At 42.8% G+C, this 22428-nt stretch overlaps 1 protein-coding gene across 2 annotated transcripts; it reads right to left on the reverse strand.

Annotated features, from left to right (window-relative positions):
• Nucleotides 1-317: 317 nt before the first annotated feature.
• LOC126998368 (uncharacterized protein DDB_G0290587-like) lies at nt 318-20507 on the reverse strand. Of its 2 annotated transcripts, XM_050859903.1 has the most exons (6): nt 20346-20507; nt 20125-20214; nt 19296-19360; nt 6940-7195; nt 5341-5487; nt 318-1268 (listed from the first exon to the last, which is right to left on the reverse strand). In XM_050859903.1, the coding sequence occupies exons 3-6, from the start codon at nt 19326-19328 to the stop codon at nt 955-957; spliced, it is 750 nt and encodes a 249-aa protein (XP_050715860.1). In that variant the 5' UTR covers nt 19329-19360; nt 20125-20214; nt 20346-20507; the 3' UTR covers nt 318-954. The 2 variants fall into 2 exon arrangements, with proteins under 2 accessions (XP_050715860.1, XP_050715862.1); XM_050859905.1 differs by lacking the exon at nt 20125-20214 and having other exon boundaries at nt 20346-20494.
• Between the last annotated feature and the right edge of the window lie 1921 nt (nt 20508-22428).

Here is a 22428-nt window from a genome sequence, read left to right on the forward strand (position 1 = left end):
CCTCACCGCACACAACTTTGTATTCTAGCTCATCCTTATGCTGTCCAACCTCTTATTGCAGGAATTAACTGATTTTTTTCAACCTATTCATCCCTGTCACGGGTAAACACTGGATCAGCCTACCTTCGAATGTACATCCTTATTCCTAAGACTTGAATGCATTCAAGAAGAGAGAATGAAGACAGCTCTCCAACCAAAATTGATAACTTTTAAAACTTTTTTCATCCTGCAATTGTGTGCGCAGTTTATAGTTTTTTATAGGTATTGCTTTGGCCTTGAACTGTCTCCTTTACAGTAAACATAAATAAATGAGTAAATAAAATCCTGAAGGCTTTATTGAGGGCAGCGTCAGCCATACAAAACGCACATACACTGTCAACAACACTAACAACAAAACTACAACACACACACACACACACACACTCGATCTACTGACCACCAAGTCAAGACAGGCGTGAAGGCGGTAAACACACACAGAAACTAACGACCAAACAACGGAAAATAGACGATACACTGCACAGGACAGCGTGGCCAGGAGAAATAAGGCCTGAATAATATTAACAACAAAAGTAGAAGCAAAAAAAATATGTAAAAAATTAAAGCATTATAGACATCGTACATAATATCATACACCTTCACGGAGACGGAGTGAGAGCTTCAACGCTTCCAGTCAACAGAAGCGAATCGAACAACCTTGGCGAAGAACGAGAATGGCGAACGCGACAGAGAGGGGAAAAGTGAGGCGCCCGAGAAGATGGAAGAGGAAGAAAAAGAAGATAGAAGAAGGAGGGATAAAGCCATTTTTTTCTAGTTTGCACAAGGGAAGGCAGGCTACACATTCCCCTGCACTTGTTTCTTGTTCTTTCTGCGGTGTGCAGTCTGTCTTTCCCAGCAAAAGAAAAAAAAATGGCTCTGTCCCTCACGCACCTTCTCCACACGCCTCTAAATAGTGTCTTATGCGCTGTCTTCAGTTGGCGTTGCAGAGGTTGCGTTTTCTTCCTTCTCTGATACCGTTCTCTGTGTTGGTGTTTTAGGGGTGGCTTGGTCCTCACTTCCTTGATCCTCTGCAGCTACTTCCTCCTCCGTTCCTTGCTTCTCCTTCTCTTTCGTCTCTTGTTGCTTGCTCTCCCCATTTTCCTTAACCTTGACTACAGCCTCCTCCTCCTCCTCTTGCTTTGCTTCCTGCTTGTTCCCTTCTTTAGCTCCTTCCTTCTTGTTCTTCTTCGTCCCCTCCTTCGTGACCACCTTGGCAGTGTCAGTAGAGGTTGCTGGTGGAAGCGAAGGAGCGAAGGCTCGATAAGTTGATATCTTTTATTGAGGTTAGCGGAAAGCAGAGGCAAGCAGAAAAGTAGTCAGTCCAGGTAACTTCTTAGAGTTTCAGGTAACCAAGCAGGTGGTAAGAAACCGCATACGCAGGTAAATTGGTAACCAGTCGCATCTTTTGTTAAGCCAACGGAAAACAGAAATATGCCGAGAAGTAACAACCAGGTAATTATATGTCCAGGCAACCAAGCAGAGGGTAAAGAACCATGCTCCCAGGCAAGCAGGTAACCACTTCTCCTCCTCCTCTATTCCATGCAGGAACAAGTAGGCCTAGCTATATACCACTCTCAACGACACTCAGCGCAGCACAGCGTAAGCAAGTAAGCAGCTAGTTTAGTATCATGCTTATCAATTCTTTCGCAAGCATGAGCATATTTCAGTGGCCTCCCAGTCATCATCTTGACCCGCAAAAAATAGGCAGATAAGCACAATCCTAGCAAGCAAAAAGTGAAAAAATACACGATAATGGATAGGCAACCAGAAGAGGGTATTGAGAGCAGCAGCAGCAGAAGGAACAAATAGCATTAGTTTGCAGGCACAGGCTAGGTTTGCAGCACAGTAAAGAGCTAGGTTAGTCTCTAGACACAGTAAGTAGTTAGATTAGTTTGCAGGCACATTAGTTAGGTTAGTTTGAAGGCACATTAGAGTTAGGGTAGTTAGGATAGTTTGCAGGCACATTAGAGTTAGGTTAGTTTGAAGGCACATTAAAGTTAGGGTAGTTGGGTTAGTTTGCAGGCACATGCCCCTATTCTCAAACATTTCGGGGCTCACACACCCACATTTGATCAAGCTGTCGTAGTGGTTGAGGGTATTTGCAAGGCCGGTTTTATGAGCCTTGTGGTAGTCTGACACAAGGTTTGACATGCCTTCTACACCATGAATGTGAAGAACACTCATGAGAACTCGACTACTCTTTGTGACATTTGGAAAGATTTGTTGTGAGAACCGGAACGTATGAGAACAGGGGCCACAGTCACGAGCTGGGGTGCATCAATGAGTCTAATAAGGTCGGTATTATAAGACAATTTCGCTTTTCACATCAGCTATTTCTAAAGGTCAAAGAGGGGGTCAATCAGATTCTAATGTGTGTCTCTTTAGGTTCACGGTACATAAGAAGGATCAAACCACCACCAGGGCCATAAAACTAAATCCTGGAAAAACCCCAAACTCCCACGAAAGTCTTGTCAAATATGTGAACTTGGGTGACGAAATGTTTAGCAATACGGCCCTTTAAATGTTTGGTGTGTATCATGTTGGTCAGTGTTGTTGAGGGAAAGTATAACCGTGAAAGTGCAAGAGAGAAGCGAGAAATGAAGTTGGAGTATAAGGACAACAGAACAATACCAGACATGGACACCACTGACGATGATAACTTTGAAAATCCACATAATCCCGTTAGCTTCAAGACACCACTACGAGCAATGAGAAAATAAATAAAATATGCAAATAAGAACAAAATAAATAGGATAAATAAATAATGGATAAATAAGTTAATAAAAAGCAGGGGACAATGCAAAACCAAATGCATCTACCAGCAAGCAGCGTAGATACCAAAACACAATAATTATCGAAGCATAGCAACCATCAATGACATGTGCAGGAAGAAGAAATAGGAGGAAAAAATAGAGAAAGAAGGAAAAAGAGAAAGAAGGAAGAAGGAAAAAGAGGAAGAAGGAAAAAGAGGAAGGAAAAAGAAAGAAAAAGAAAAAAGAGAAAGAAAAAGAGAAGCAAAAAGAGGAAGAAGGAAAAAAATGAAGAAGGAAAAGAGGAAGAAGGAAAAGAGGAAGAAAGAAAAAAGAAGAAGAAGGAAAAAGAGGATGAAGGAAAAAGAAGAAAAAGAAGACGAAGAAGTATGAGGATGAAGCACAGAAAGAGAAAGAAAAATATTAAGATGGGAAGGAGGAAGTGGACGGGGAAGAGAAAGACGAAAAAGCAGAAAAAATGAGTAGGAGGAAGAGGATGATGAAAAAAAAGGACGAGCAAGAATCAGAAGCGGAAGACTAAACCAAATGCAGTCAAGATACCATTACAGGGAGAGAGGAATCAAAAGAAGGGAAGAGAAAGAGAAAAATGGCAAAGAAGGGAAGAGAAAGAGGAAAATGGCAAAGAAGGGAAGAGAAAGAGAAAAATGGCAAAGAAGGGAAGAGAAAGAGAAAAATGACAAAGAAGGAAGAAAGAAATGGCAAAGAGGAAGAGGAAGAGAAAATGGCAAAGAAGGTAAGAGAAAGAGGAAAATGGCAAAGAAGGGAAGAGAAAGAGAAAAATGGCAAAGAAGGGAAGAGAGAGAAAAATGACAAAGAAGGGAAGAGAAAGAGGAAAATGGCAAAGATGGGAAGAGAAAGAGAAAAATGGCAAAGAAGGGAAGAGAAAGAGGAAAATGGCAAAGAAGGGAAGAGAAAGAGGAAAATGGCAAAGAAGGGAAGAGAAAGAGGAAAATGGCAAAGAAGGGAAGAGAAAGAGAAAAATGACAAAGAAGGGAAGAGAAAGAGGAAAATGGCAAAGAAGGGAAGAGAAAGAGAAAAATGACAAAGAAGGGAAGAGAAAGAGGAAAATGGCAAAGAAGGGAAGAAAGAAAAATGACAAAGAAGGGAAAAGAAAGAGGAAAATGGCAAAGAAGGAAGAGAAAGAGAAAATGACAAAGAAGGGAAGAGAAGAGGAAAATGGCAAAGATGGGAAGAGAAAGAGAAAATGGCAAAGAAGGAAGAGAAAGAGGAAAATGGCAAAGAAGGGAAGAGAAAGAGGAAAATGGCAAAGAAGGGAAGAGAAAGAGGAAAATGGCAAAGAAGGGAAGAGAAAGAGGAAAATGGCAAAGAAGGGAAGAGAAAGAGGAAAATGGCAAAGAAGGGAAGAGAAAGAGGAGAGTGGCAAAGAAGGGAAGAGAAAGAGGAAAATGGCAAAGAAGGGAAGAGAAAGAGGAGAATGGCAAAGAAGGGAGAGGGATGGAAGGGAAGGGGGGAGAGATAATCGGGCTGTAGGGGCAATCAAAACAAACTACCAGAACCAAAAGAACCATGCGAGCGTGTACAGTGTAGCCAGAGAGAAAAAAAAGCGATGAAACTGACCACACAACCAGTTAAGACAATATATATTAATCAGTCATCAGAACCTTTACATAACCAGAGAAAACAGCCCAAATGAACCCGTTACCCAAATCCATGTTCCCCAGTTAACACATCGATCCCATATTTAAAAACCGGTGAGGTAAACCATGATCACACCACACATCAATTAAACCGTTCTCAGTACGCCCTCATTCACCACCACCATCATCAACATCACAACTGCACGCATATCTCTAACACTTTAAGAATGGATACACCACTTCATGCATGCCCTCAACAACCACAGAGAACCAACACAGAACAGCATATAACAATTAGAACTTCAGACAGAGTTACCAATGCACAGTTTACCCACAATACACAGCAGATCAGCCTTAAAAGGAACCCAGCACTCTAGATATACATGTACAGCACCCCATCAATGAGCTCAGCCAGCGCAACATTCAGCAGCAGCACCCCAGCACGCGGTAAGCAGCAAGACACAGCACTCAGTATGGGGTTAGTCTTTACCTACGGATTTACCTACGAGGGAAGGAACAAGGCGATGCTGGGTTAGTCACGGGCAAGTATTATTTCAAACTCAAACTGAGGTAAGTAGCAGAAGAAGAAACAGTATTATAAGAAGGGAAGGAAAGGTAAAAATAAAGTAGGTACTTAAAACTTAGAACAAAAATACTTATATCTGAATAAAAATGGATTTGGTACGATTAAAAACAATGAGTACTATTTGAAAGTATGGTTAAGAGATGCATAAATGGTATATACATATGTTAAATCAGTACAGCATTAAAACAAACTTTAATAAAACTATGAAAGAGCTCGTAAAATAATAACGAAACTTATCCTTGAAAAAAAGAGGAAATAAACTTCTAATTTTAAGGGAGACTACACCAAAATATTTCCAAGGGGCGACTCAAGCAAACCAACGAGTCTAGTTTTGACGCTTAATACTCACGCTTGGGCTTGACGCAGAGGAGGCCGCACTCCCCCACCAGGCAGCACTTGGTGCCCCCGGGGCAGGTGTGGTCGTCCTGGCACTGGTCCATGCGCGTCATGCACTTGATGCCGAAGCCCTTGGGAGACTCACAGATGCCGGGCTTGTCTGTGAAGAAGGGGGTGGTGAAGAAGGGGGTGGTGAAGAAGGGGGTGGTGATAAAATGAAAAGGTTGGTGGTGATAAGGGGAGGGAGCGACGGAGGGAGGGTGGTTGTTGTAGATCTAATGAGGGGTTGTGGTAGTTGTTATTATTATTATTATCATTAGTAGTAGTAATAGTAGTAGTAGTAGAAGTAGAAGTAGTAGCAGCAGTAGTAGTAAATGAAGAAGAAGAAATATATTAGGTCGGGGAAGGAGGAGGAGGGCGAGGAGGAAGAGGAGTATGCGGAAGATGAATAGGAATATGAAGGAAAGGAGGAAAGGAGGAAAGAGTAAATAGGGAAGAAGACCAAAGATCATAAATTAAATAAATAAATATATATTATATAAAGGTGGAGGTAAGAAGGGAGTAAGAAAGAAGGGAGGAAAGGGAAAAAAATGGAGAAAAAAGCAGACGAAAAAGTAAACAAATATAATGACAGAAAAGAAAGGCAGAGAGAAAGGAAGAAAAAAAAAACACTAGGAAAAAAATAAAGCAATATAAAATCAAGAGAAAAAAAGACAGAGAAAGGAGGAGGAGAAACAAAGGCAGAGAAAGGAAACAAGAGTAAGAGAAAATCGGGGAAAAAGGATGGAAAACAGGATGGAGAAAGTGAAATGAACAGGTTGAAAAGAGAAATGGTGATGAGGGAGAAAGTGATACTCGATATCGACAAGGAGGAAGATCAGCCCCCCATCGCTACTTCTGTTACCACGAGAACGGAAGCGCTAAATAACAGACAAGAGTGAAATCAAGCAACGATAACTATACATAATTACATGTGAAACAATAATAAAAACAAAAATAATACTAGTGATAAGAAACAAAAGAACAATGAAATAACAAAACAAGAACACAGTAAAACATAATAAAATGCAGATGGATGTGTTTAGAAGAGTGTTAAGTCGCATTAGTATATATAAAATTTAAGTCAACAGTGAATGTGATCGTTGGTTTAACTTTTCTATAACGGACAGAAACTTAGGGAAGGGTAGAAAGGATATGGAAAGAACAGGAGAGGAACGAATGGCATGAGAAGGATGGGAAGAAGGAAGAAAGGGAAAGGTAAGGAGGACACAAAACATTCATACGGTTTTCAGAGGGGAAGAAAAGGAAAGAGGAAGGAAGTGAAAGGAGAGAAAGGGAAGGAGAAGGATGGAGAAGGAGTAAATAGGAGATGGATAGGAAGGAAAGGAAGGAGAGTCTGGCAAAGAAGAAGAACAATGAAAGATGAACAAGAGAAAGAAGGGGAAGAGGAGGAAGAACAAGATGAAGAAGAGGGAGAACAACAACTAAGAACAAAAAATAGAAGAACAAGAAGCATAACAATAACAAGAGAAACAACGAGAAAAACAAGAAGAAGAAGGAGAAGAAGAAATACAGTTCTAATATATAAGCTTACAGATCATATAACACACACCTTGCTTGGGCGGGGCCTGAGTACTGGTGGAGGGGGACTGGGTGGGGGCAGCCAGCCACCCATTCACCCCCACACGCCTCTCCTCCTCCTCCTCTTCCTTCTCAGCCGCCTCCTCCTCCCTCTTCTTCACCTCCTCCGTTGCTGCCGCGGTGGTGTTGGTTGCAGTGGCAGTGGTGATGGTGTCGGTGGTTGGGGTGGTGGTGGTGGTGGTGGTGGTGGTGGGGTTTCGGGTAACACCTGCCGATACTGCTGTCACCTGTGGGTGTGCGTGGGTGGGTTTAAAAGAGCCTACACAGATTTTATACCAAGATAAAGTCACACAAACACACGTTTTAGATGCATATGGCCTCGATACTCATCTTTCACAGTCATGTTTTTATTTTTATTTTTATCATTTTTACGTTTTTGCCTGTGGCACCGGTAGGCTTTCTTGGTGGGGCCTGGTGGTCGGCCCCAGCTCATAATGGCGCAGGCGAGTGTTTACAGTGGCGCCATCTTGCATGGTTCATGCTGCCCCCCCCCCCCCCCGAGCTCATCCTTGACCCTCTCTTTTAGAGAGCCAATCTAGCGTCCTGGTTTATAAGTTGTCTTCAGGACAGCACTTGTGTCATCATAGGGCACTCAGCGATGACTGAAAAATTCCAACTCATGCCGGCGGGCGGGACGCGGACCCGAGTCCTGCTGGACGCAGCGCCCGCACGTTAACCACTCAACCACCGCCTCCCCAACAGAGATACAAGACTTATGAACTTTCTACAGATACAGGCAGATCGACGACGACGACGACGACGACGACGACGACGACACACACACAGAGAGAGAGAGCGAGAGCGAGAGAGAGACGTATATGGCTGACAAAAAATAATAAGAAAAAAAACACGTTATTAAACGAAGGGGAACACGCCTCGCCTCCTCCCTTATGATGAGTGGAAATCTGTGTCAATCGTAGTGGTGGTGGTGGTGGCGGTGATGATGATGGCGATGGTGAAACAGTTACAAAAGTGAAAAGATGAAAGCTTATCCGTGGTACAGATATAACCTCTCTCTCTCTCTCTCTCTCTCTCTCTCTCTCTCTCTCTCTAATTGTTTTGATCGATGACACGTTCGCACGGGAAATAATGGCACAAAACTTAATTGAAAACAAATAAATTGAGACTTCTCCAAATTTTCATTCACCAGCGTTGTGGCGCGAGAATGGAGCAAGAGCTTCACCTCCAGTGGTCCGGTGCAGTGCGACCGACTCGCTTAAAAACAAGCTCGACCGACACTTCCATTAACTTATGTTTACTTAAGTAGAAATGCAAAGTCTTGGTGACATATGATTTAATATTTCACTTAGGTTTAAGAACACACCACCTAGTCTGGACCAGAGGATCTATGTGGTCTGAATATCTATGTAAATTCTCTCTCTCTCTCTCTCTCTCTCTCTCTCTCTCTCTCTCTCTCTCTCTCTCTCTCTCTCTCTCTCTCTCTCTCTCTCTCTCTCTCTCTCTCTCACTTTCTCACTTTCTCTGCGCATTCCAATGAGCCATGCCCACCAGGATTCTCTTAAGTCAATTATTAAATCTTGCAATATCCTTTCTTCTTCCTTCATACCTGACTTACTTTCCCTTTATTATGCGGATGTGTGTGTGTGTGTGTGTGTGTGTGTGTGTGTGTGCGCGGGGTATGAACTTTCTTTTTAGTACCATCAACAGAATAAGAGGGAAAGGAGGAGGAGGAGGAGGAGGAGGAGGAGGAGGAGGAGGAGGAGGAGGAGGGAGAAAGAAAGAAAATTAATAGTCATCCTCAGTAACAAGTAAGGTATGCGATGAATATTCTCTCTCTCTCTCTCTCTCTCTCTCTCTCTCTCTCTCTCTCTCTCTCTGATATGCGTGTTCGAGTCGTAAGGTTCGAATACGGAAATAGCTCGATTGAAACACACCTGAAGCCTCGATTTGAAAGTGAGAGAGAGAGAGAGAGAGAGAGAGAGAGAGTCAATGTATTTAAGGTTAAATCACCAGAATAAGCGAATGTGAGAGTGTGTGAGCGAATGAGTAAGAGTTAGATACTGAGTGCAAGCGTGCGTGAATGAGTGACTGAGTGCGTGCATGCGTGAGTATGTGCGTGCGTTCGACCACAGGGAAGTGCGTGTGTGACTGACTGACTGACTGGTTGAATAATCGAGTAACTAAGCGGATCGCTCACAAAATACGGGTTGACTAATTTACGAAAAAAACAAACAAGCAAGAAAATATTAGAAAGGAAGACATGTGGAAGTAACCCCCAAAATATACATATAAACTAGAGGTGCACCTCAAATTTTATCAAGTTCCGGTTCCGGCCGGAACTATCATGAAATAACCGGCCGGAACCGGAACTTTTATTTTTCATCTAAGCAGTTGTCATAAGGCTTACATTCTCAACTCTTAACTATTTGCATTTATTTCTAATCTTGCTAATCTTGATATTGTTCAACTTTTCATTTACATAATTCTATTAAGAAAATATGAGGTGGTTAGTAATAGTGTGTAGTTGTTAACGCGTCTGGTACGGGTTGACTATGATAAGAGGGATGTTAAGACTTAAGAGGGTGGCCAAGAGAGTTCCTTTGGCTTCTATAAAAAAAAAATAAAAAAAAATTAAAAAAAAATTGATAAACAAAATATATTTTCTCTCTCTCTCTCTCTCTCTCTCTCTCTCTCTCTCTCTCTCTCTCTCTCTCTCTCTCTCTCTCTCTCTCTCTCTCTCTCTCTCTCTCTCTCCTCCTCTCTTACACTCGCCACAAGGTAAATAAACCTTATGATATATATATATATATATATATATATATATATATATATATATATATATATATATATATATATATATATATATATATATATATTACCATTTATTTTAGTATTGAATATGTTTTTTAGGTCCGGTTCCGGCCGGAACTTTTAAAAAGTTCCGGCCAGTTCCGGTTCCGGCCGGAACTTGATATACTGGTTCCGGTGCATCCCTAATATAAAGAATAAATAAAAAGAGTACAGAAGGCTATCACCAATAAATAATTATATATACGACAGATGTCTGGTGGGTGAGTCAAGAACGAAATCATCCCACCTTTCCTTTTTTTTTTTTTTTTAATTCATAGCTCGATTGCTTTAAGTTACACGTGGCTGTTAATTCGTCCTTCGCCATCTGCAACAACAACAACAACAAAAGCCAACAATATTAACAACAACAATATCAACCAAAAATGTTAAGAAGACAAATACTACTACAATAAAAACAACAACAAAAAAAGATGTAACTAAAAAAAAAAGTGCCATTGCAATTACAACAACAACAAACAACAACAGCAACAATAGCAGCAACAGAAGCCGTGACAATTAAATAAAAACGAAAACAATGACACGTAAAACAAAACCAAACAAAAATAAAAATCCAAAAATCTTTACGATCCCTCAACCGTAAACTTCTTAAAACTATTATATTCACCCACAAAACGAGAACATTAGAAAGTGAAACAAAAACGTGCCATAAAAACAGGAGTGAACGAAAAAAGGGCGAAAGAATGTCTATTTTCTCTCTGGGGCCCCAAAGCGGGTTTTTCGGAGCTTGTGTGTATCTCTCTCTCTCTCTCTCTCTCTCTCTCTCTCTCTCTCTCTCTCTCTCTCTCTCTCTCTCTCTCTCTCTCTCTCTCTCTCTCTCTCTCTCTCTCTCTCTCTCTCTCTCTCTCTCTCTCTCTCTCTCTCTCTCTCTCTCTCTCTCTCTCTCTCTGATGTCAATGTAACTAGTCACAAGAGGAAAAAACAACTACAATTGCTGCTACGGCTATTTGCACTACTACTGCTACTACTACTACTACTACTACTACTACTACTAATAATAATAATAATAATAATAATAATAATAATACAGCTGTCACCACCACTACTAATACCACTTACTCCTGAGTTTTGTTTTTACTCTCAAAACCTTTTTGCTGTTATAAAAAAAAAATCTCAAGCTTTTTGTTCACCTCCATTTGATAACGAGACCAAAAAAGAAAGGCAGATGGATAGATATTTATAGATAGAGGTAAAAAAAAAAAAAAAAAAAAGAAAAAGGAAAAATCTGAAGAAAGAGAAAATGAGAAGGGAAACAAGCTAAAGAAACGAAACTGAAGAAAAAAAAATACATCATTAACAACAAATAAAGAAAACGGCCAAGGTTGATTAGTGCCAGAGACCAAACTAAAAAGAAAAGAAAAAAATAACTACGTCATCATCATTAACAACAACAAAAACAAAAATCGAACAAGACTAATTAGCGCTAAAGAGGAGAAAGTAAACTTCTTCCTTTCTTTATCTCTCTCCCCGAGGTGGCGGTGGTCAGCTATCTATAAAACCGATCTTGCCCCGAATATAGTTGATGGGAGCTGGAAACTGAGCCTCGATTTAGAAAGTGTGTGTGTGTGTGTGTGTGTGTGTGTGTGTGTGTGTGTGTGTGTGTGTATGGTAGGAAGGTTTCAGGGCGAGAAAGTGAATGATAAGGGGCTTTTTGGTGCCGTGGTGGTGGTGGTAGTGGTGGTGGTGGTAATGGTGGTAATGGTAGTAGTAGTAGTAGTAGTAGTAGTAGTAGTATTTAGCATATCACTTCTTGTTATCGTTCTTCTTATAAATAATCTTCTTCTTCTTGTTTTCGTTCCTCTTATTGCTAATCTTCATCTTCTCCTTGTTATTGTTGTTCTTCAAATTACTAATCCTTTTACTTCTTGTCTTCATCTTCTTCTTCTTCTTCTTCTGTTTGGCTCATAACGCACACCTTTCATTCAAGTCTCGTATTTCGTCACACTACTGTTTAAAGACATTTTTTTTTACCTCTCAAGTGTGCTTTCTCAAAAAAAAAAAAAACGGAGATCTGTATTTTCTTTTAATAACGACCACAATGAAGGTTCAGTACACACACACACACACACACACACACACACACACACACACACACACACACACACACACACACACACACACACACACACACACACACACGAGGATTTCCGCTACACACGCCCTTCTTCCACCCCTTCACCCTGACATCCACTCACCTTCCACACCCTTCCCCCCGGCTGCTGGTAATGCTAAAACTCGTCCACTTTTCACTCCATTCTTTTTGTCCCCCCTCACCCTTCACCCTGACATCCACTCCCTTCCCCCCGACTACTGCTGCTAACACTTCAACTCATACTTATTTCCTTCCTCCCTTTTTCTCTTCACGCATACTATCATTGCTCCACTCTTGTATTTGTCAGCATTTCCTGTTTTCAATGTATGCCTTTAAGTCGCCGCCCGCCTGTCTGAGACCATAGCATTAGTCTCTTTCTATTTACCCTCTTGATATGCTTTCCATGTTTCAGTATTGTATTTCTAAGTATTTCCTGTTCTGAATGTATGCTTCCAGGCCGCGCACCGCTCGATGAAACTTTAAATGACCTTTCTCTTCGTGTGTCTCTGTTTGCACTTTCATTCCCATTGTATATTCAAGCAGGTTTTGTGTTATTACTGCAGTGTACGACTTCAGTGCTTTTTTTTATTCATATTCCTTTCTATCATTGTATGTGTAAATATAGCCATAAGCCCTTCCTACAATAAGTATCACTGCATTTTTTTCTATTATCAAAAATACACGATTGATATGGCTTTAGACTTTGCGTTAGTATCTTCTTCATTTATTTATATCAGTCTGCTGTGTAGTATTTCCTCTAAAACATGAGTATTTTTTTCTGCTATACGGATAAACGACAGACAGAGCTAGTGATATATTTTTTACTTAAACACACACACACACACACACACACACACACACACACACACACACACACACACAGTAAACAAAACAAATTAACGAATATAATTATGAGCTAAGTATCACCTCTGACGCCTCCTCCTCCTCCCCCTCCTTCTTCTCTTTCCCCTTCCTCCTCCTCTTCCCCCTCCTCCTTCTCCTTCTCTTCCCCCTCCTCCTTCTCCTTCTCTTTCCCCCTCCTCCTCCTCTTCCTTAACCTCCTCCAATCCAATCACCCCGTCTGTCTCCTCCGTCGCCTCGTCTTCCTGCAGCCGAGCGAAAGTCCGTGACGTGTGAGGTGAATGTAAACACAATAACAATGACGAACAATAATCTTAGAGGGAAATAATGTTGCTGACGCGGCGGTTTTGGGAGTCCGTTTTGGCCTGCCATATGCCGCCCCCTTGGAGGAGGAGGAGGAGGAGGGGAGGGGTGGGGAAGGGGAGGGGTGGGGGAGGAGAAGGTGAGGTAGTTATAGGACGTCAATTTTCTCTCCTTTCTCCCATCTTTATCGATACTCATTTTTCTTCTCTCTCTCTCTCTCTCTCTCTCTCTCTCTCTCTCTCTCTCTCTCTCTCTCTCTCTCTCTCTCTCTCTCTCTCTCTCTCTCTCTGTGTGTGTGTGTGTGTGTGTGTGTGTGTGTGTGTGTGTGTGTGTGTGAGAGAGAGAGAGAGAGAGAGAGAGAGAGAGAGTTACACAATACGTCTGACCCGAGTCCCTTCTGTCAGCCACCACACACACACACACACACACACACACACAGACATACACAACAAACAAACAAACAAACAAACAAAACATACACGCTCAAAACACCACCACACACGTACAGATGAACGAGAACGATTGAAGCCGCGTCTTAAAACTAATCACTTTGGGCGTTGCTTCGTTATAGTTTAAATTTAATCATCGTTCATTCACTTCTAATGGATGGCTTAAATGGAGCGTGCATCCTAAGAGCCCTTCACAACGGCCTTTATTAACTTCTTTACTCCTCTGTACATTCATCAGGTCATTCATCTTTTTAATGGGCTTTTTTTTATTATTGTTTCCTTTTTTTGTGCCCTTGAGCTGTCTTTGTTGTTGTAAAAAACAAACAAACTCATTCTTTCGTTAATCCATCTATTCATCCTTCTTTCCCCGTTCGGAGCATAAATTCACTTGAACTCTTATTGAAACACTCGACAGCTCTTCAAACATCCTGTCAACATATGTAAAAATAAATAAGATACGTACGCATTTATAGATACCTAGACCAGGACATTTTATTCACTTTTATATTACTTATCTTTACATCTAGGACCAACTAGTTATTCTTGATGTTTGTCAGGCAAGATTAAAGGATAGCAACCATTCACTTATAATCACTCGGTATTCCTGGTATTGTTTGGCAAGATGAATCAATGACACTTGTTACCAATGCCTATTCTTGATACTGTTAGGCAAGATATAATGATGGCAACCACATACAATCACTCGGTATTCCTGGTATTGTTAGGCAAGATGAGAGGGGAACAGCCACTTATAACCAATGCCTATTCGTGATTATGGTAGGCAAGATATAATGATAGCAACCACATACAACCACTCGGTATTCCTGGTAATGTTAGGCAAGATGAGAGGGGAACAGCCACTTATAACCAATGCCTATTCTTGATACTGTTAGGCAAGATATAATGATAGCAACCACATACAATCACTCTGTATTCCTGGTATTGTTAGGCAAGATGAGAGGGGAACAACCACTTATAACCAATGCCTATTCTTGATACTGTTAGGCAAGATATAATGTTAACAACCACATACAATCACTCGGTATTCCTGGTATTGTTAGGCAAGATGACAGGGCAAAACTTAAGAATAACCACTCCAAACCAATATTCGTAGTAATTTAGCACGTGAAAGAATTAGTATTATAATGCATTTTCGTATACGTTTTACCTTGGGGAGGGGCCAGGGGGGCAAGCCTCTTTAATTATAGAGTTAGGTGGTTTGGATTTTCTAAGTCCATTGTTATTGTTTCACAAGCGCCTCTATACACAGACTGAGCCTCATACCTGCCTTGCAATGCACCCTACAAACTACTATGGGTTTCACTGGCCGTGTTACACTGTTTTTCGCAAATAATTCCTAAACAAATTGTCGGATCAGTATGGTATTTCAACACCAAGCCTTTTACACCCCTACATAATTTATGGCCCACATAGCATATTGCTATATGTGTTTACGAAGGAGTTTACTCCTGTATATTAAGCCGAAGCCAGGCATGGTCACTAAGGTCGTATGCACATTCGAACGAATGTGGGGTACTCGTCTAGCCCCGCCTACACCCCTACCAACCCCCAGACTATTCCCTCCTTACCCTTATACCTCACCCACCCCCTCCCCGTCTCCCTTAACCCCTTTATCACCGTCCCGCACACGTGTACGTGATAGGGAGGTATGGTACTACATACCATCACGTACATTGGTACGGAATACATTCGGAGTAAATATTAGAATGGTTTTGCTACCTTGTTTGGCGTCTGGGGCGGTGATAGTAGTTACTAAGATGCTCTACTAAAAAAGTAGTGGGCTCCGCCTACTCTGATAGCATGAAATCAGTGAGTGATACGTCATGTCACGCCACGACCGGGGTGGCGTGAACGAAGTGACTTAACGTCCTGCATTGAGGACCGAGGCACAAGCACAACAACCATCAACGATGTCAGGCATGTTGCTCCATTGCCCACGTGGATGCAGGACGGCATTTGTTCTTCGCCATCGATCATAATACTTTCATTTCATAAAAATAATACAATGTATAACATACAGTAACTTCATAATATCCCACAGCATATTTTGTATATTTATTGCCTCAAATGTACTTGATAAAGCTACAACGCCATTATTACCATTAGGCATCAATAAACAAAGATGCAGTGATGCAGAGAAGAACAATTGTGCAATTTATATGGAACCCTGTGGTTATGAACGACACAAGTCAACAAAATAATATAATGTCAACTTGACCATGTTGTGTGATAAATACACTATGTTCTAAAGAAGAACAAGTTATTACAAGAAAGTCAAGGCCACAGGTAATACAAATAGAGCGTGTTCATTCGGCTGGCCATAGGACCTACGTACAGCACATTTGCCTCCTACTGCATTTGCGTAAACATGATGTTATACAGTAATGAACAACGTGATATACGTTTTGCCTCCATGAAAGCTTGCAGTACTCCCACGTTACATGTTAAGTAATACTGAAAGTTGCACACACTGCATTACTTAGATGCATACCTATATGACATATGTAGCTATAAGTACAGTACATAAAGTAAACGGTATAACATAATGGAAGAGGCAGGAAATTGAGTAATGAGGGGAGGGGAGGGTAAGGAGGAGACGGGGAGGGATACGAAAGGAGGATGGAGGGGGGAAATATGGGAGGGTGGTGGGGACGCGTCCTCTGAAAGTGTAGACGTGACCTCCTGGCTTCGGCTTAATATACAAGAGTAAACTCCTTCGTAAACGCATATAGCAATATGATATGTGGGCCATAAATTATGTAGGGGTGTAAAAGGCTTGGTGTTGAAATACCATACTGATCCGACAATTTGTTTAGGAATTATTTGCGAAAAACAGTGTAACACGGCCAGTGAAACCCATAGTAGTTCCTAAGTCAGTAATATCCAAAATGCGCATGGATTATAACGATTTCGGACAAAAAAACGGTCTTTTAAGAGTTTTACGTTATTTTTTTCTCTATATTTAAGCAACTAATGCCGCAGCTATTTGTATTTTCTAATACATTCGTAAAATATTACTACACGAGGGTATCAGCGGCGGCACCTAACGGCGGGTTCCTGAAGTCAGTTGTTTTCAAGCCGCCATAATGGATGGAAGACCCTACACTCCCTCCCTCAAAATATCCGTCTACTTTGCCTTTCGGTAAGTGTTAGCTGAGTATTTAACCTCTTTATTGGTGTGCATGTAGGTTGACAAAAGGACCGATTACAATCCCAGTACCGGGTCCAACAAAGACACGGGCGTGTCAAGTGTAACATGGTGTGACAAGCACGTGTTAGAAAACAAACGGATATTGTTCAATGCGCGATACTTATAGTGGAATTTGAGTAAAATGGAGGCCAGGGTCATACGTAGCAGTCGGTAGGTCACTCCCGCGTCAGTTAACAGCAGGAGCGTCAGTTCGATCAGGATGACAGCTGTCGCAAATCTGTTTTATTTTGTACCTTAAACTACTCGGTAAAAATTATCTAGCATCAACTTACAAGAAGTGGACGGGTTAACCGTCAGTATTGTACCATATGTAATTATGAAACATGACATTTCCCAAGAGTTGCTCGACTACGATTGGGGTGGTGGGGTGGGGGTTCAACTACGCTGACCATCCAAGTACACGCCCTACACTCGTCAACAGACCCGCTGCGGCGGCTGCTACGTTATACAGGAATAGATTACAAGAGTATACGTTAGGGAATTTCATTTCTTTAGAGACTAGGGATTTTTCCCGATTTGGGGGATTTTTGTAGGGACATTTTGAAAGCCCATTTTTCAGTGATTTGGCCGTCCACCACCAAAACCACTGTTCCCTACAGGGATTAATCGAGCTAACGACCACCAAAACCACAGCTCCCTAAAGGGATTAATCGAGCTAACGCCGCCGCCGCAAAATAGTTCGCATTCATTACCTACCGTATGAAGCATCACTTGGTCTTCATATATTTTTTTTCTACAAACGTTTGGTTAGCGGCGGTACGCTTGGTTAGCAACGGTACGCTTGGTTAGCGCTGGTATGCTTGGTTAGCGATGGTACGCTTGGTTAGCGATGGTACGCTTGGTTAGCGATGGTACGCTTGGTTAGCGATGGTATGCTTGGTTAGCGACTAGCCCACGCATGTGAGACCAGGTCCACCACGCGTGGTTATTTTTTTTTTTAGAACACGTAGCCCAACGGCTGCCGTGCTGAGGGCCGGGTATAGCCCGGGCCTGTTCAGCCCGAGTCCCGGATGACCTTGAGTCATGGCTCAGGGCTGTTTTGGGGTGGTTAGCGATGGTATGCTTGGTTAGCGATTAGCCCACGCATGTGAGTATACGGTAGGGATTTTCCCTACTTTCGAGACTAGGGAATTTTTCTTGATTTAGGGATTTTTCTAGGGAAATTTTGGAAGGCCATTTTTCAGTGATATGGGCTCCCCCCCCCCAATACCCCGGTTCCCCACAGTTCCCCAGGCTTGTCTTGGGGGATTGGGGGGGCTGGGGTGGTGGAGGGGGTGGAGTGGTGATTCTTAAGATTTACCTTCATGATTCTGGTAGGCAAAATATAATGATAGCAACCACATACAATCACTCGGTATTCCTGGTATTGTTAGGCAAGATGAGAGGGGAACAACCACTTATAACCAATGCCTATTCTTGATACTGTTAGGCAAGATATAATGATAGCAACCACATACAATCACTCGGTATTCCTGGTATTGTTAGGCAAGATGAGAGGGGAACAACCACTTATAACCAATGCCTATTCTTGATACTGTTAGGCAAGATGTAATGATAGTAACCACATAGGCGGTGGCGTAGGTGGTAGCGTACTGGGCCCACATTCACCGCGTGATGGACGACGCGGGTTCGAATCCTCACGCTACCACTCGGATTTTTCAGTCACCGCCGAGTGGCTTAAAACTACCCACATGCTGTCCTGAAGACCACCCATCAACCCGGACTCTAGAGGAAGCCGTCCAAGCGAATCAAGAACGAGTTCCGGGGGGCAGCACGAGCCAATGCAAGATGGCGCCACTATAAACACTCGCCTGCGCCAGAACGGGCTGGGCCGACCATCAGGCCCCACCTGGAAGAAGCCTTGGGCCGACCATCAGGCCCCACCGGGAAGATGCCTACCGGCGCAATAGGCAATCAACGTAGAAAAAGAAAAAAAAATACAATCACTCGGTATTCCTGGTATTGTTAGGCAAGAAGAGAGAAGAATAACCACTTATAACCAATGCCTATTCATGATTCTGGTAGGCAAGATAAAATGATGGCAGCCACTTCTGACCACTGAGTATTTTCGTATTCGCACCCAAGATGAGATGATAACCACCTCTCTATCATCTGACAGTTATTTGACGCGCGCTATATTTTGCTACGCCTTGCCTCATCAGAGTTAGGCCGCCTGTTAAAATGAGGTAACGAACTGACATTATGCTCTCAAGCCTCGATACACCGCATGATGTAACACCATGGATCAACAACAGCTGGAGTCATTCCCACCAGCACCAGTACCACCACCAACAGTAACAGACACACCATTACGTACCACCACCACCAAGACCGCATGTAATCACCACGTCAAACGCTTCAGTGCCTACAAGGAAGTCAGCTTACTAGGTACTACTATTACAACAACTACAATTACTAATGCTACTGCTACTAATTTACTTCTCTTAAACTCGTGGAACGTCTCTCTCTCTCTCTCTCTCTCTCTCTCTCTCTCTCTCTCTCTCTCTCTCTCTCTCTCTCTCTCTCTCTCTCTCTCTCTCTCTCTCTCTCTCCACACTCACCAGCAGGGAGGACAGGAACAAGCTGAGTCGCATTGTGGCGGTGTGTGTGTGTGTCCCACGAGGTGCTGTGAAGAGGGAAGGATATTAGTTATGATAATAATAATAATAATAATAAAAATAATAATAGAAGAAGCACTAAAGTAGCAACAAGAACAGCAAGCATGAACAACCTATACAATAATGATTAGCTACTTTTACCACATTCCATCACACGAGCACCATTTTTACGACGGTACATCAGTAATGAGAAAAAACAACTCACAAATAGATAACATTCTCTCTCTCTCTCTCTCTCTCTCTCTCTCTCTCTCTCTCTCTCTCTCTCTCTCTCTCTTCTGAGGTTTAGACACCCACCCCCGCACCCACCCACACCCACGTTTATTACAAATAGCCTAACTGCTAGCTTCAACACTGCCAATAGCCCACGTTCAAACAATCGTAAGTAGCACACCGTAACCTAGACGTGTCAATCTTAACGTTGGAAATGACACCAACGCAGTTTCATTCACAAGCTCACTACACTTTTTGTCACTATCAGCGTCAGGAAAGGTTACTACTACTAATCATTAATGTACACACACACACACACACACACACACACACACACACACACACAGTTAATGGCATCTATACATCAAGACGTATGTACAAACGCATGCTAATGTTGTAGGATGCCAATATTGCTTCTGTTGTAGTATCACGAATGTCAAGCCTATTTGTCTACGTCACTAAATAACAAGCAACGCGATACAACTATCATTCGAACCAGTGATCGCCTCTGTGATGTAACTCATATACGTAAAAAGTATGAACAATTCAAAACACTAACCAATAAAGAGCAGACACAAGATCCTTCTACTTTCACGTCTGCGCGATGACTGAGAGAAGGAGGCACCCACGTCGGCGTCTCCGTCGTCACCTACGCATGCGCAGAGGCAGAGGAGGAAAAGGTGGAGGATGAGGAAGAGGAAAAGAGAGGGATTTTAGGGCCTATAAACTTGATATTATGGTGGTTATTGTTATTTATGGCCGTATATATCATGAACCTACCGTTGTGTTGCGACGAGCGAGGTGTGAGGGCGGTGTGCTGCAGGGGGCGCTGGTCACTCGCACCTGTTGTCAGCCTTCAATGCACAACAAACAGGCTTTCCCGCGGAGGTCACGAGACTGCAGCCCGGTTCCTCCTTGCTTTCTCCTGGCGGACACTGGTACATTTGCCCCCCATCCCTCCCTCCCTACCTACCTACGCTCCTTAACAGCCCCCTCTCCTTTGCTCTCCATTCCTCCCCTCCACTTCCTTACCCCTCTCCCCCCCTTCTCTCTCTCTATTCCTTCCATCCACTCCCTCACCACTCTCCCCCCTTACTTCCTTGCTCTCCATTCCTTCCTTTCACTCCTTTACCCCCCCTCAACTCCACCATCTTTCCCTCCCCCTCTGTCTCCTGCCCACTACCTCTCTTACCCATCAACCTACCCTCCCTCTCCCTATCCTGCCACCCCCAGATCCTTCTCCCTCTCTTTTCCAACCTCTTTCCCTTCGTCTCTCTCTTCCCACCCCTATGTCCCCCTCCCTTTCCTCCTCAACTCCTTCCCCTCCCTCTCTCTAACTTCCCACCCCTATGTCCCCCTCCATCTCTAACTTCCCACCCTTATATTTCCCTCTCCTCAACCCATTTCCCTCCTCATTCCACCCATCCCCAAATCCCCTCCCTTTCCTCCTCAATTCCTTCCCCTCCCTCTCTCTAACTTCCTTCCCTTATATTTCCCTCCCTCTCCTTCTCAACCCTTTTCCCTCCTCTTCCCTCCCAACCCCAAATCCCCGTCCCTTTCCTTCCCATACCCATATCCTCCCTCACTCATTTCCATACCCTTCCCCTCTCTTCCCTTTCTCTCTAAATCCCCCCACCTATCACGCCTTTCTCTCCTTACATACCCTTCCTCTCTCCTCCCTTTTTCTTTAACTCCCCCCTCCATATCACCCCTTTCACTCCTTCCTATACCCCGTTCCCCCAATTTCCCCCTCCTCTTCCTTCTCTCCCGCGGCCAACGTTGCCAGATTGTCGTACTTAGCCTCGTATGTTTGCAGATTTCCTACCCAAAATCTTTCTCCTCCACCCCAATAACTTGTTTCATATAGAGTTATCGTAAAAATGGTTAATTATTGGTGTTTCTTGGCAATAGTTACGGGCTAGAAACCGGTAAATACGATGCTCCGAGTACGATAATAGGAAACGGTAAATACGATGCTCTGAGTACGATAATCTGGCCACGGTGTGAGTCCCGCCCTTCGTCACTACACGGATCACTACTATACCGTGGAACGAATCAGATCAGGGTCCGCGTCCTCCGTGAAGCACTGCACTGTACTATTTTGTAACGCTATTATATTCGCTACCACCCACCCCTCAGTCCCTTTCGGTCCCTTTCAGTCCCTTTCCTCATTTCCTCCTCCGACATATGCCTTTCCTTCCCTCCCTGTGTCTCTTCCCTCCTTCCCTCTGCTTGTTGTTATGTTGCATGCCATCATCTCCGTCCTTCCCTTCCTTTCTTCCTTCTTTTCCTCTTCTCTCCCATTCATGCAATCCTTCCTTCCCACATTCTCTCCCTCCCTTCCTGTCTCTCCCATTTATGCAATCCTTCCTTCCCACATTCTCTCCCTCCCTTCCTGTCTCTCCCATTTATGCAATCCTTCCTTCCCACATTCCCTCCCTCCCTTCCTCTGTGTCCCCCATTCATGCAATCCTCCCTTCCCACCTTCCTTCCTCCTCCTCCTCCTCTCCGTGCTCATCTTCATTTAACTTACACGCTCTGTTTACTACTGTTTGTCTTTCTCTCTCTTCACTGGTACTTATAGTATTTGCTCCTTCTGGGTTACGTAATTTCTCAGTTACCTGGATTACCTTACGTCTCTCTCTCTCTCTCTCTCTCTCTCTCTCTCTCTCTCTCTCTCTCTCTTATCTTTCCTGTTTTTCCTCTGTTTTTCTCTGTCCACTATTAAATACAAAAATAACAACAATACAATGATAACGATAGTAGTAATAGTAGTAACAGTAGTAGTAGTAATGATGATAATAATAATAATAATAATAATAATAATAATAATAATAATAATAATAATAATAATAATAATAAT

The sequence above is a fragment of the Eriocheir sinensis genome, chromosome 14 (assembly GCF_024679095.1).
Source record: "Eriocheir sinensis breed Jianghai 21 chromosome 14, ASM2467909v1, whole genome shotgun sequence".
Lineage (NCBI taxonomy): Eukaryota > Metazoa > Arthropoda > Malacostraca > Decapoda > Varunidae > Eriocheir > Eriocheir sinensis.

Bases quoted from the DNA above. Each gene is read 5' to 3' on its own strand.
- LOC126998368 (XM_050859903.1), bottom strand. From the start codon at position 19,328: ATGCGACTCAGCTTGTTCCTGTCCTCCCTGCTG. The intron at 7,196-19,295 runs GTGAGTGTGGAG...GCACACCCACAG, and splicing joins TGTTCCTGTCCTCCCTGCTG to GTGACAGCAGTATCGGCAGG. The intron at 5,488-6,939 runs GTGTGTGTTATA...CCTTCTTCACAG, and splicing joins TCAGGCCCCGCCCAAGCAAG to ACAAGCCCGGCATCTGTGAG.